Raw genomic sequence first — 13,279 nt, 5'->3', positions numbered from 1 at the left:
CTTCCTATTGATTCCAGAGAAAAACTATGTGTATGCATGAGAAAGCACAATACGATCCCTTTGAAACAGTCAGACTTGCTTATCCAACTCTGGACTAATTCACAGCATAAAATCCAATCCTATCTGTGTGATGACAGTGCTCCTTCAAACTTCATGACCATATCCTATTAGGATTGCTCCTATGGGGAATGAAGTGCAGGCTTCTCCTGTAACAGGGCTTTCTTGCCTACTTCATTCACTCCAATGACGGCAGCTGAAAAGGTAGTCTCACCTATAGCAGATTTCTTTGATTTCTAATAACTGATGTGTTTGGATCCTTTGCATATTTCTTTCTATTAATTTGTCTTAGTTTTTCAACAGAAGTTGAAAATTTGAGTAGCCAAAGAGGACTTAGGGAGAAAATCCTAATTCAGAACAAGCATAGTTATGCATCAACAGCTACAAGACTGAGAAAAGTTTAAATGACAATGTTTTTCTGTAATGGTCACAACGAAAAGACATTTCACCAATTTCTGCAAAATCCATTGCAATATATAAGTAAGTTCTCAGGTGAGAGATTAATTTTTGTGTTTGCTGCATTTCTTTGTAATTTAGTTAAGCAAATATGTCTTTGATTTACATGAGACCATATTAGACATGCTGAAATTGAATGTTCAGCTTATTTAAAGTCAATATTTGGCATTGTGTGTTGGAAAAAAAAGTAATGAACATGAAATGATACTGTAGAGTCTTTCAATAATATCTAGAAGACAAACTAAGTCTGTTGTACTCCTCCTCCAGTACTGTATAATCCTTTTTGAGTTACTACTGATAAAAATTCAAATGACACCCATGATGTAAACTCTAGTATCTTACGGCAACACTCAGTCATACTAATAACATGGTTTTTGAAATATTAATGCTACTTTTGCTTATTTTTGAAGGAATGTTATGCATTTTACTCAAAGTGCTAACTACTTACCAGTGAACTAATTCACTTATTAATTCTTCAGTTTTGTATCACCTACTTTGTTAGGACTCTTAGTAATTTCAATGTTCTTTATTCTCTTTTAATTTTATTTTTTATTTTTCATATTGTTCTAGCCCCAACTATATAGAGTGTTAATTTACCACCTTTTCATATTAGTATTCTGTTGCTCATGAGAAATACCACCTTATGTAATTCAACTGTTTATTTGTTTGTAGGACTGGGCTGAAACCTTCCCAGCCTTTGTGAATGCCATTCCTTAATGGGTTTAGTTGAATGATACTGCCCTCTATAGATGATGCAAGTACATAACAGAAGTCCACTTTATTTTCTAAAATACCGAAATTCAACCTTGCTTGGTTTTTTTTCAAAGATCATAGATTATTTTTGGCTTGATTCTTTTATTTTCAATTCTCTAGCACAAGAAGGAATGAAAATTATGTGCCTGAATACTTCAAATTTTCCACAGTGCATTTTTAAATACAAAGGAAATGTGTTATGAATTTTGACTTCTGACTTTATCCTTGGAATCATGGGTTGCAAATACTCTCACTGAATTTAAGAGGAATAAATAAGAAAATAGCATTAAACATAAACATCTAGAGGATAATCTGGCTCTACTTTGGGAATATGCAAATCTGGCACAAAAATTCTACATCTCACTGAAATCTGAAAGTGGTATACACAGAGTAAAAATGAATGTTTTTATGAATCAGAATAAGACCAGCATCTTCTTCCTTGTTCATCTTCTTAGAAAACACAAAAAAATGTGCTGCTGTAAGTTTAGAAGAGAATATCAGAGGCATGTTTCCTGTGGCAAAGGCATGGTTTCCTCTGGTGGTATTTCCGTACAGGCAGCACTAGTGTCTGTACAAAGAGCTCAACAGAGAACCTAAGTCCCTCTCAAACCTTTAAAACTAAAAGCAAAAATTAGCACTGAAACAATTCTGGTTTCAGATTTTGCATGACTCAACTTCTGCTGACAGTATGCATCCATCCAAAAGCAGACCATCAATCATCTTACAAAAGAATGTTTCAGGTGCAGTTTTAAGTAGCCAGAAGTAGCATTCACAAGATAGCCAGCTCAGTATGAAACCCTGTTCCCCAGTGCTTCCTTAATCACACCCATTGGCACTGTTATGCTCTCCCTTTATTATCTGTAGATAAACCTTCTCATTCTCTATGGCACAAAAGTATCCCCTCACAGCTTCCCATGGTATTCATTAGACTTATCCATAACTAACCTGCCTCAGAGATGTTGAACACTGATGAGTGATCACTAGCAACAGATGAGGCTGATGATTGTGATGATCCAGGAGTTAATTCTGAGTTACCTGCTTCAACTGCCCCTTCAGTGTCTCTCTCATTATGGTCAGGAAAACTGAAATCTGTTGAAGTTTCGTTATCATTAAGGCTATCTGAGGTACCTTGGCCAGAACCACTTTCTTCATCACTTGTCAAAACAGCCCAAGACTTAGATTCTGATGTGTTTTGCAACTGGACACTAGAGGTCTGAATGTGGTTCTCCAAAATTTTCAGGTTGTTGCGCTTCTCAGGTATCGCATTTGCTGTCAAAGTTGGTATGGATGTATAATTACGTCTGTCCATGGCACGGTTAATCTGACTGTCAGGTGCAGCAGTAGAAAACTTCTCTTCTTCAGGTTTCTCAGAATGTGAACTTATAATTAGGTTACTCTGATCCTTGTTATTATTTACCTTTGTATTTTCTTCCTCTACTATCATATCCTGATCTTCTCTACGGGAAGTGCATGAGATGCAGTTACTTACAGGGAAGGCATCATCATCATATTCATCGTAGTCATCCTCAACTACAGAAGACCACAGATCAGTACTGGACATGACACTGGGAGACAACCCAGAGGATTCTCCAGAAGGAACCAGCAACCTATTCAAAGTTACAGGGATCTCACTTTTGGAAGGAACAGCCGTAACTGAAGTAAGTGTATTTGTTAAAGGAAGAGTGTGATGAACGGACACATCAGAACCAGAAACAACTGCAGGCATATGAACAGGATCAAAACCAAGTGTGGAACTTGAAGAGACATTGTCAGCCTCAATTCTTTCAAAAGCACTTGAAGAGATATGGCTGTCTGTAGGAGTAGCTACATGTGATGGTGTGTCACCTGTTAGGAAGGGAGTTGTTGCAGCATTCGCTGCCGGGGACGGAAAGGCATTTGTATTTTCTAAACTGGTCAGCTGGAATGAAGCATCGCTACTGTACAACGAAGGCATGACCTTCTGAACATCTTCACTGTTAAATAAACTGGATGAAACGTATCTCTCACTTTCATAAGAAAAAGATAAACCTTGAAGTGACGCTGTGGGCTTACTAAAAGTGTTTGACATCATATCAGCAACAGAAGGTGCAGATGTAGAATGCAGCTTGCTTTCAGTTGAAGCAGTAACTGGTGCCATTTGATGCAATATTTGGTCAAATGTAGAACTATCTTTTTGAACCCTTGAGCTTTCAGCCAATATGGGATCACTAGGCACAACTGCAGCTGTGCTAAGCAGAGTGCCATCGCCAGAAGATTGGAAGGAGGACTGCAGTAATGCTTCGTTATTTAATGTAGCTGAGGTCTCATAAAAGTACAGCTGAGTCGAGGGTAACATTTTGCTATAAGCAGGGACAGAGAGAGCTTGATCTGAGCTTGCACTAAGCATAGGTTTAAGCAAAGTGTCATCAAAGGCTGGAGTTGTAACATGCAAAGGCTGAACAGAAAGGTGCTTTTCTGTAAGTTTACTAATATCATGATCAAATATCTTAGTAGTGGGAAAAGCAAGAGAGACTGGAAGGATTCCCTTTGTGCTAGAAACAGGAAGTGGGCTTTCTTGCAGAGTCATATTCTGCTCAATTACAACATTATTAGAAACAGATGTAGAAAGTTCATGTATCACTTTACTTTCAGCACTGGAAGCCATTTCACTTAAAGAAGAGGAAATTTTCAGTTGTCTCTCATCTCCATATATAACATCACCTTTTTGAAGCATCTTATTAACATCACTAAACCCGGATGATTCATATGGAATCTCATCAACAAAATCAGAGGAAGAAACGTTAAGTACTGTCAAAGTATCTGTATCAGGCAAAAGGGACTCACTACCAGAGTATACTTCAGACCAATCCGTGTCACTAGATAGAGAGCGCGTAGGCTGCAGCAAAGTATCAGCTCGTGATATTACAGAGGAAGGCTTATGCACCAGTACATTGTTATAGCTGCTAAATAAAGGATCTTGATGAAATACGCCAACAGAATCATGCACAAATTCTGCAGAGTCATAGGAAACAGTAAAGCTTTGGAGGGAGCCCACATTACCAGACAAAGCATAAGGAAGTTCAGACATTGTAGATAGTACATGCATATTTAAATCACTGCTGGATGGTTCAACTTGAGAAAATATGTGAGTTCTATTATGACCAAACATCAGTGTCTCCGAAGCAGCATGAGTGGTCTGATGTGACACCACATCAGCAAATTGAGCAAGGCTTGGCTGTATTAATGGATCACCCATTGCCAATGTCAAAGAAGCATGCAGGGACACCTTATCGCTTGCAACAGCTGGAGTAGCACTTTGTGGAAACATTTGAGAAACTGTATACAAACGGTGAAACATTTTACTACTGGAGGAAGCAGAGGAAAATGTAAGCAAAGGTACATCATCATAGGAAGACAGGGTGGGTTCAAATGACACATCAACACTGGGAAATACAGGTGTAGCATGCAAGGTCACATCACTATCTGATGTAGCAGGGGTAGTGTCGAGCATCTGAGAGTCAAACAATAAAGGGGTGACTAGAGGAAACACTTCACTACTGTAGGAAGGTTGAAGAGGTATCTCACCATTATAGACTGGCTGAGTTGTCTGAGAGAGTACCTCACTGGCAGCAGAAGCAGAACCATATTCTCCAGAGCTTGAAGAGATAGAGTGAGGTGATAATTCAGCAGAGGAGAAAGCAAAGGTAGAGTAATATGGCAATTCTAAATCCGCATCTGAGGTGCCTTGTAAAACCACTGGGCTGCTGGTATAGGGCGCTGTAGTCGGCTTTAATCCCTCTACATAAGCATCAGTGTAACTGGTCTGAGACAGCTGCCCACTAGGTGATGCATCAACAGACTCAGTTGTTGGATCTGTAGCGTTACGAAACCATAAATTTCCATCAGGGGAAGAAGTATGCTTTGGAGGCTCATCGGAGCTGGAGGGTGCTACAACTTCTGAAACATATCTAATGGAGCCTTGGGAAACGACATCATGCACACTGATATCTGGGCTTCCTGAAGGAAGGGCATCTTCTTGGGAGGCCTCCTCTGTTACCAGCTGGGATGAAGAAGTGGTAGGAACTGAACTCCAAAAGTCATCAGATTCCTGATGAGGTTTAAAAGGAGGCAATAAGAAATCTTCGTCACTGTGGCCAGAGGTGGTTATTCTTGTTGGCTCGGTGCCTGAAGAAAGATATATAAACTCGTCTTCTCTGCCTTTGGTGGAGTCAATGAGTTGAGGAGGAATTCCAGTAATTGTTTGGGATTCCGAAAAAGGATCTTCCTCTTCAGAATTTTCACCAATAGGTGGAGAAGTAGCATAATAAACTGCTTTGAAAACATTATCCTTACCATGCAATTCTTCTCTTGTTAGGTATCTATTTGTTTTGGCTTCACTGGGTTTTGTTCGCACTTTTTCTTGACTGTAGCTGGATGTAATCACCTGAAAATCTCTCCTCAGTTGGTTCATTGTACTGTCAGTGCTAGGAACCACTGCAGTTTCTTCATCCACCTCTGTTTCCTTTTCATCAACTTCATCCTTTGAAAAAATATCATAGCCGAAGACAATTAAAAATGTTTATAGACTTTGAACATGAAAGAAAACAAAACTGTAATAATACATTTTCCTGGATAGTTAAATCAAGAGGGGTAAAGCAAAACAACACTTGAGAAGACTGTTTGTCTTAAATTAAAGTATTAACTGCAAGAAGAGATATCCTCTTTTATCTTGAAAAATATTACTGATTTGAAATAAAAACATTAAAATGCAGTGTCCCAATAACTTCTTCAATATTGCGTTACTTAAATTGTGTTTGAGAGGCAAAAATCACTCACAGTATCTATTTACTTTATTAAGAAGGCTCAATCTCTTTCCTAATAAAATGCAATTGTATATGCAATATATATAGCATAGATTGTATACACTGCAACGAAAAAATGTTTTTGCTATCAGAATGCCTTAGAGGTTTGCACTAATATCCTGATGGTAATTAAACGGTAATAACAACAAGATAATTTGTAAAATATATTTATGACCTCAATTCTGCTGAATTATCAGAGTATTCTGGAAGAGTTCACAATCCTCATCAAGACTGTCAGAATTTCACAAGTGTTGTGATCCATATGCCCTAGTCCTGTTATGACCCTTTGTTTTCTAAATATGAATGACGATGAATAACAATACTTTGCACAAAACCTGTGTTAGAGTTTCGCCTTTTAAGGACATATTCAAAAGAAAAAAAAAAAGTGCCTGAATGCAATCAGCATTTAGGCAGTGCTGGAGGATCTAAGTTCAAATCTTTTCACCCCTTCTACAGCTTTCCCTGCATAAAAAAAAAAAAAAAAAAAAAAAAAAAAAAATTATCATTGAAGCACCCAACTCACTCAGCAAGCATTTTTGTTTTGACTTAAACACAGCAGTCCCTGCAGTTCTGTGCTGTGTCATCATCTAGTGCTGCACCAGAATCGAACCTGTCCCAGCCCAACTCTGCCATCTAGATTGAGGTACACTTTCAGTTTCTGAAAGGACCTGATTTGACAGGCACACATAGCCCTAATAGACAGAGCAGCACAGGGCCTCCTGCAAAATAGTTTTGGTTTTTTGTTTTTTTTTAAAAGATGTGGCTTGGCAATGTGGTGGAAATGCCACTGTTTGTTATTCAAAAGCATAATGCTGAGAGAAAAGACCCAGTAGACAGGAGATAGGCACAGTCATCAATCTAACAACTCCTCAGTTTCCACTATAGTTTAGGTTGAGTAGATCTCCCATTCCTGCATTGAGCAGGGCACAGCAGGGAGAGTAATGTAAAAAATCAACAGCCTTTGAAGGAATACACTCAAGATAAAGAGCTGCTGAGTATGTTTTTGACTGAGGCACTCAGCAAACAGGAGTTGTGAGCCTTCACCCAGTCTCACCAGAGCAAGGGCTTTACCCATTAGGCTGGAGCTGGGCTTCACACTGCAGTCCCTCTTTGAACCAGGAACCCCTCATGCACTTAACATAAGGTGCCTCAGATGTCACCTTCAGGTTTGGATTTCATTTGAAGGACTAAATATCCAAAATGTAGGGACAGCAGCATCACTACTGATTGCCTTCAAACCTGGGCTAGACTGGACAGGCCCATGTTTCTATTTCTGCAAGGCAGTGTATGAGCTTTTAAACTTTTTCAGTTCAAGTAAAAATCAGATGATGTTCACTAGCATGAAACAGATTCAATATAATAATCCAGAGAACATTAGAACAGAGAAATGACTGTGCTACTGGTTACTCAGTGTCCACAAATGCAAGAGAGGGTAAATAGATAGGTGAGCACAGGCTGTGCTATTTAACTAAAAGGACTTGTCATGCAGTGAGAATATTGGCGTCATAGACTGAAACTATAAATTAAAAATTCTGAGGGATTACTTGATATTACTTGACAATTGTCCTACTGAAGTAACTGTCTATGTTACACAATTGGTATTAGAGACTGTTAAAAACTTAATCATGGCATTTTTACATCTCTCCTTCCTGAGACTCCAGAGACCTAGTTACTGAATATGAAGCCTGCAAAGGTTATCATAAGATCATAAAAAATTTTGTAAAACAGAGCTATACTTTAAAGTCTCACTTGAGTTCAAGAAGCAAATGAACCTCCAAGAATTTTTGAGTAACAGTTAAACCAACAGCACATTGATGGCACACTTGAATCTCACTCTTCAGCACAACTATTGTGCTCCCTTACTTTAATTTACTACATGATAAGACCATCACAAGCAAGGACAAATCAAACTTCCCTTTAACTAAAAAGCCTAACACTGGATGGCAGTTTTGATTCTTTGATGAACAATTCTGTCAGACATCACAGAGGGGTGATTGTAAACTGGTGCCCCATATTAAAAATATTTAGGAATATTCTGTGATATCCTTTACTTCACCATGTATCTCTAACCCCAGAGAAACACTGAGGTATCTCCAGAGTTATCTAGGGAGAAATATAGCTCAAAGGCTACGTATGCACATACATGCATATATATGTATACATAAATGCAGATAATACACTCATTTGGTGACATAGTTTTGTCAATTTTCACAGAATAAAATTTCAATCTAGTTGAAATGTATTTATTTTAAATACACTCTCAAAAAACAAATGAATGCTATACCTCATATTCTTCAGCTTCACTCAGTTCAGGAATGAGATCAGCCTCTATAAAACAAAAATACACACCGTATCATCCACAATTTTAAATAGACAGAATTCGGAGTTCTGCAAGGACTCAACTGCCTAATTAATATGGTTATTGAGCCAATGTCAAAGATTTTTTGTAGGATTGTGTTTGGAGAAGTGGCCAACCCTCTGGAATAAGGACTAAGGGTAGCAATGCACACTTATCTACACAGGACACATTCATTCAGCCACAACAGTTCTGTCTGGCTCTATTTTGATATCACTGGATTTGCACTTTTGGAGGAACCACATGTTGGCTGGGGAAAGCCAAGTTTACAAAAACATTTTCATGCAAAATACAGTTTAATGCAGAAATACAAAAGTGAGAAAAACAGTAAGTCTGGGGATCAACTATTTCTCTACATTAAATCTGAAAGCTCTGAAGATACTCTTGTAAATAACCTGTTCTATAATTTTCATATAGAAAATTCCCTATTTGCACACCCAGGCTTGGACTTAGGTGCTAGAGCAACAGCAATGCCATCATAGTCAGTATTCAGCAGGCTGCATGTTTCCAGCAAGGCAGACCAAAGAGACCCACCCTTCCCAGTGCTTACAGCCTTTTTCAATCTCCCACCCTACTTGATTTAATGTACAGACATAAAGCCAGTTGTATCACATCCCAGAAATAGTCCCTAATAAACAGGTACTGCATGCTCTGTGAAGAACTACTCTAGAGGCTTTTGAGGCCTTCCAAATTTTCAAAAATAAAAAACCAGTTGAAACAGGTTGAAGAAATTAATTTTCTACAACCCAGCTGAAGATCCATTTCTCCAAATTTAGAAGTAGTCTCTTGCCTTCTTTCTCTGCTCTCAGCCAAATCCAGTGTTATACTTCTGATGGTGGTCAGCAAGAGAGGCTTCAAAGCAGGTTGAAAGGAACATCCACCTCTCTGCTAGGAACTGGCTCAGCTCTTCAGTGAGGAAATCTAACACATCTTCCAGAGCACTAATGCACCTTATTGCACCTTTGGTCCACAAAAAGGCCCATATCCATTCCTTTCTAAGGCTTTCTCCTAAGCCATGTTCTAACACTCTGTCTGCACACAAGTGGATATTCTGAGGGCTGATTTGCACTAGGTGAAAATGCCAATCTCTTAGCCTGGAGAGCAATTCTTACAATACCATCACACACAGCTCCATGTCTGCATTTCCTCCACAATGCCCAAATGTAGTTTGTTCAATACACTAGGATGAAGATTCCATCTCTGTATTTCTCTTTTTTGCAAAGTCAGATGGAGACCTATGGCTTAATTTGTATTCTCTTTGGTCTATCCATATCTACATTTCAAAACAAATTAAGATGTGCTATATGCAACGTACACTAGATGAAGTTTATCAAACTAATAAGATCAAACAGTATTATCTGTAGGTTATAGCATGCAAACAAATTTTCACAAAGAAATGCTGCACAAAATCTTCACAAATTATCCTTTAGTAACAAACATCTATAAATTACCAAATACAGAACTGACCTTTCTTTAGCTAGATAGGTAAAAAAATTATCTTACCTCTGGCTCCTGAGGCCTAGGAGGCTCTGGGAGGGTGGGAAGGGGAGTGCAGGGGAGGAAGGGGTGGATGAGATAATGATATTCCCTGGCTTCTCAATGACACAAATCAAATATTGAATTTAGTCTGAATGCTTTCCCACAATAAATCCACACCATGTATGAGGTATTTAACAGACTTGTCTGAAACTTGTTTTTAGTACAGAGGAATTCTATCCATACTTTTCTGTGGTTACTATTCTTGAGTTGAGCTTTTATCAGACTCAGTCAGAAAAACAAACTGTAGTGATTGTGCTAGAGTATACAGTAGGATGCATGCTCTCAAATTCCACCAGCAGGAAACTACAGTTTCTTGCTGTTTTCTCAAGGGAGAGGCCTTACTATACATACATAATATATATGTGTGTTGTGTGTATATATATATATATATATATATATATAAAAGAACCTCTTTATTAACAAAACCAGTAAATCTCCAGGAACTTTATAAAGAATATTTAAATTTAGATTTAATATGAAATTTATTTGTCAAAAGTATTAGAGACACACACTTACAGAAATTCTGTTAATCCTGCTGCTGAGCTTTTGATTTGACAGGAGATTACAGAAATATAATAACATCCCCCAGCCAAGGTGAACAGCCACACCCTCCAAAAGGTTGATGAACAAGCTTGTTTATTTTTCTGAAACTACATATTGATTATTCTATAGTATACATTTAAAAATAATTAAATAATTAGTTAGAGTTCCGTAGAGGTCTTTTCCTAGTCCATTTTAATGACAGGTTAAGAAACAGTAAAACAAATACAGAGATGTAACTATTTCCCTACATTTTTTTCAATGGAAATATTAAAATATCTTTAAACAATGTGATTTATAATTATAGAATAATGCGCACAATATAAACTCTTTTAATTTTTGTACTGACATGACATAAATGGCATGGCAAGAACAAAAGTAAAGCCTGTTTCTTTTGATTAAATTAGTTTCCAGATTTCTACTTTTATCAGTATAAAATTAGAAAAAAGCATCCCCTAAATCAGACATTTAATACATGTTTAGTGATTTTCAGGACAAAAATCTCAAAGATGAGGTACAAGAAAGTTGCATAGTTATACCCTCACAAAGCATTGCTGACAGCACGAGCTGCCAGGCAGGAGACAGCATTTGAGAGCTATGTCCCAGCATGCTGGGGTTTTTTTTGATAAATACCAACAAAGGAATAGGAATGGGGAGTTATATATTTTTCTTTTCCTGTTTCAGCAAAAGCATGTAAGTACCACCAGTATTAGCTACACAACAAACTACTGCACAACCCTCAGCTCTATACAGATGTTATCTAGAGAGCTGAAGCACACATTTACATAGTTATTCAAAATCCAATTTTAATAACAAATGAAAAATTTGTAAATAAAGGTTGGATTGTTATCAAAGCTGATTAAAATGTGTTGTACACAATTCCCTAAATTTTCAGTGGAAATTTTGTGGCTACATCATTTGTGCATTTGTTGGCTTTTACTAAGTGGAAACTAACTGGAAAAAATTTTAACCTGCACACACAGTGTATTACAAGAAGAAAGGTTGCAATTCTGAAGAGTTCAGGAAAAGCCCAGAGAGCAGAGGTCTCCACTATGGTGCCTTGCCCAGTGTCATTACATTACAGCTCCTGAGGCTTCCACAAACCGAAGCAGAGACCCCAAAGAGGTCCTTCATCTTACAAAACATCGCTGACAACAAGAGCCTTGGATCTGTGGATCAGCAGAGCCTGCAGAGCCCTCCCTGACCGTATGGGATGCACCAGACTGGGTGAGGAGAAGGCATGAGAAACACCCTCTTGCAAGTATCTCAAAAAGGAAAGTCTAAACCAACAGTCTTGAGCTTTTTGAATACCACAGCTCATTAGAAGTGGCCCGTCCAAGGACAGAATTCTTCCTGGAAAAGGGCCCATCTAATGGCTCCACACAACTCACGCCTTGCTCTAGCTCTTAACAGGAAGACTGATCTGGAGGTGACTGTAGTGAATTTCATCTTAATTAAACTGCATTACTCAGAGTAATTCTTGAAAATGAAAGATTTAATTTATGCTTTATGTGTGTTAACTTTATTTCATGTCTTCACGGTGAAGGTAACTTTTCTTTCATAAATTCCCAAGCAGGAGCTCCAAGAAATCCCCTTTTGCCTCAAGATCTATAAAGCAGATCACAAAATCAATTTGATGTTATAGTTGTAATCAGCAAGCTGCTCTGAAGAAATCTTTCTTATTAGATATCTACATTCCCATATATCTGTTTTCTAATATTAGGTATACTATAATTAAATATGAAAATATTTGAAATATTTGCAAAAGTTAATTCAGGTGTAAATAATTAGTAAAATTAATTATGCAAATAAACATTAATGTTAGAAATTAATGGAAGATTTTTTTCCTATTTTAAAATTTTATCCAGAGTTGACTCAGCATGTAAGAAACTTACTTATAGAGCAATGTACACTCTTAGAAATCATACTAATTAGAGGAATTTTTCCCTGAATATTCTTTATTCAATGCTTTCAGAGGTATCACTGTGGAAGTGCCAAAAGAAAAGGACCAAATTAGAGTAAATAACTTTGTGTCTGTTTCAGATAAGAAGCGTGTCAGTGAAACTTTTTTTTTAAACAGGCAAATATTCATTTCAGCAGCAGTTCAGAGGGGTGCTGTGCTGGCTGGGGGCACCTGCACTGCTGGCCAGCCACAGCCTGCCCAGGGCCTCGTCCTGCCCTTGTGGGGCTGCTCCCCAGCAGCTCCTGCTCCTGAACAGCAGCACTGGCAGTGCTTGGGCAGTGCCTGGCTCTCCCCCTGCCTCTGCACCCACGTCTCCTTCCAAAGGGATTCACGGAACACAGCAGGGTCGGATGCAGCCCATCCTTACAGCAGGGACACAGCAGTAGCAAGAGGGGGATGGTTTATCTCTGGATATCAACTACACTGGACTTTGTTTTGCAATATTTGTTTTCAGAGGTTTTATAGCTGTGAATGGCAGCACAGTACTGACTTGATGTTTTGTTAAATGATGATAACACTATGCTGCTTATTTGCCATTCCATGTAGTAGAAATGGATGTGGGGTATGTAGATGAACTCTCATCTGAGAAAACTCTTCAATCACAAACCCAGCAAATTCTGGAAAGTAAGTGGAAAAATATACTAAGAGATGAATAAAAGGTAGGCAGAGGAGTGAAATGTCAGGCAGAATGTCAGAACCTTGTTGTGGACTTTTTAGAAAACTAAAGAGAAATATGAAAATTCCAGTAGATACTAACTTAAGACCCCAAAATAC

The 13,279-nt window shown here is 38.1% G+C and overlaps 1 protein-coding gene across 7 annotated transcripts in view; it reads right to left on the bottom strand.

Annotated features, from left to right (window-relative positions):
• Positions 1-13,279, bottom strand: part of PTPRZ1 (protein tyrosine phosphatase receptor type Z1) — a 132,735-nt gene that overhangs the window by 28,265 nt on the left and 91,191 nt on the right. For 4 of the 7 annotated variants that reach the window (XM_064702717.1, XM_064702715.1, XM_064702716.1 and 1 more), the window contains exons 11-12: positions 8,392-8,435; positions 2,212-5,785 (exon numbers count right to left, since the gene is read on the bottom strand). In XM_064702717.1, coding sequence (XP_064558787.1) covers positions 2,212-5,785; positions 8,392-8,435 — 3,618 coding nt within the window. The remainder of the gene's footprint in view (positions 1-2,211; positions 5,786-8,391; positions 8,436-13,279) is intronic. The other 3 variants (XM_064702720.1, XM_064702721.1, XM_064702718.1) reach the window with 2 other exon arrangements.

This window comes from Zonotrichia leucophrys, chromosome 1A (assembly GCF_028769735.1).
Source record: "Zonotrichia leucophrys gambelii isolate GWCS_2022_RI chromosome 1A, RI_Zleu_2.0, whole genome shotgun sequence".
In the NCBI taxonomy this organism is placed as follows: domain Eukaryota; kingdom Metazoa; phylum Chordata; class Aves; order Passeriformes; family Passerellidae; genus Zonotrichia; species Zonotrichia leucophrys.
This window is presented reverse-complemented; position numbering and strand designations above follow the sequence as displayed.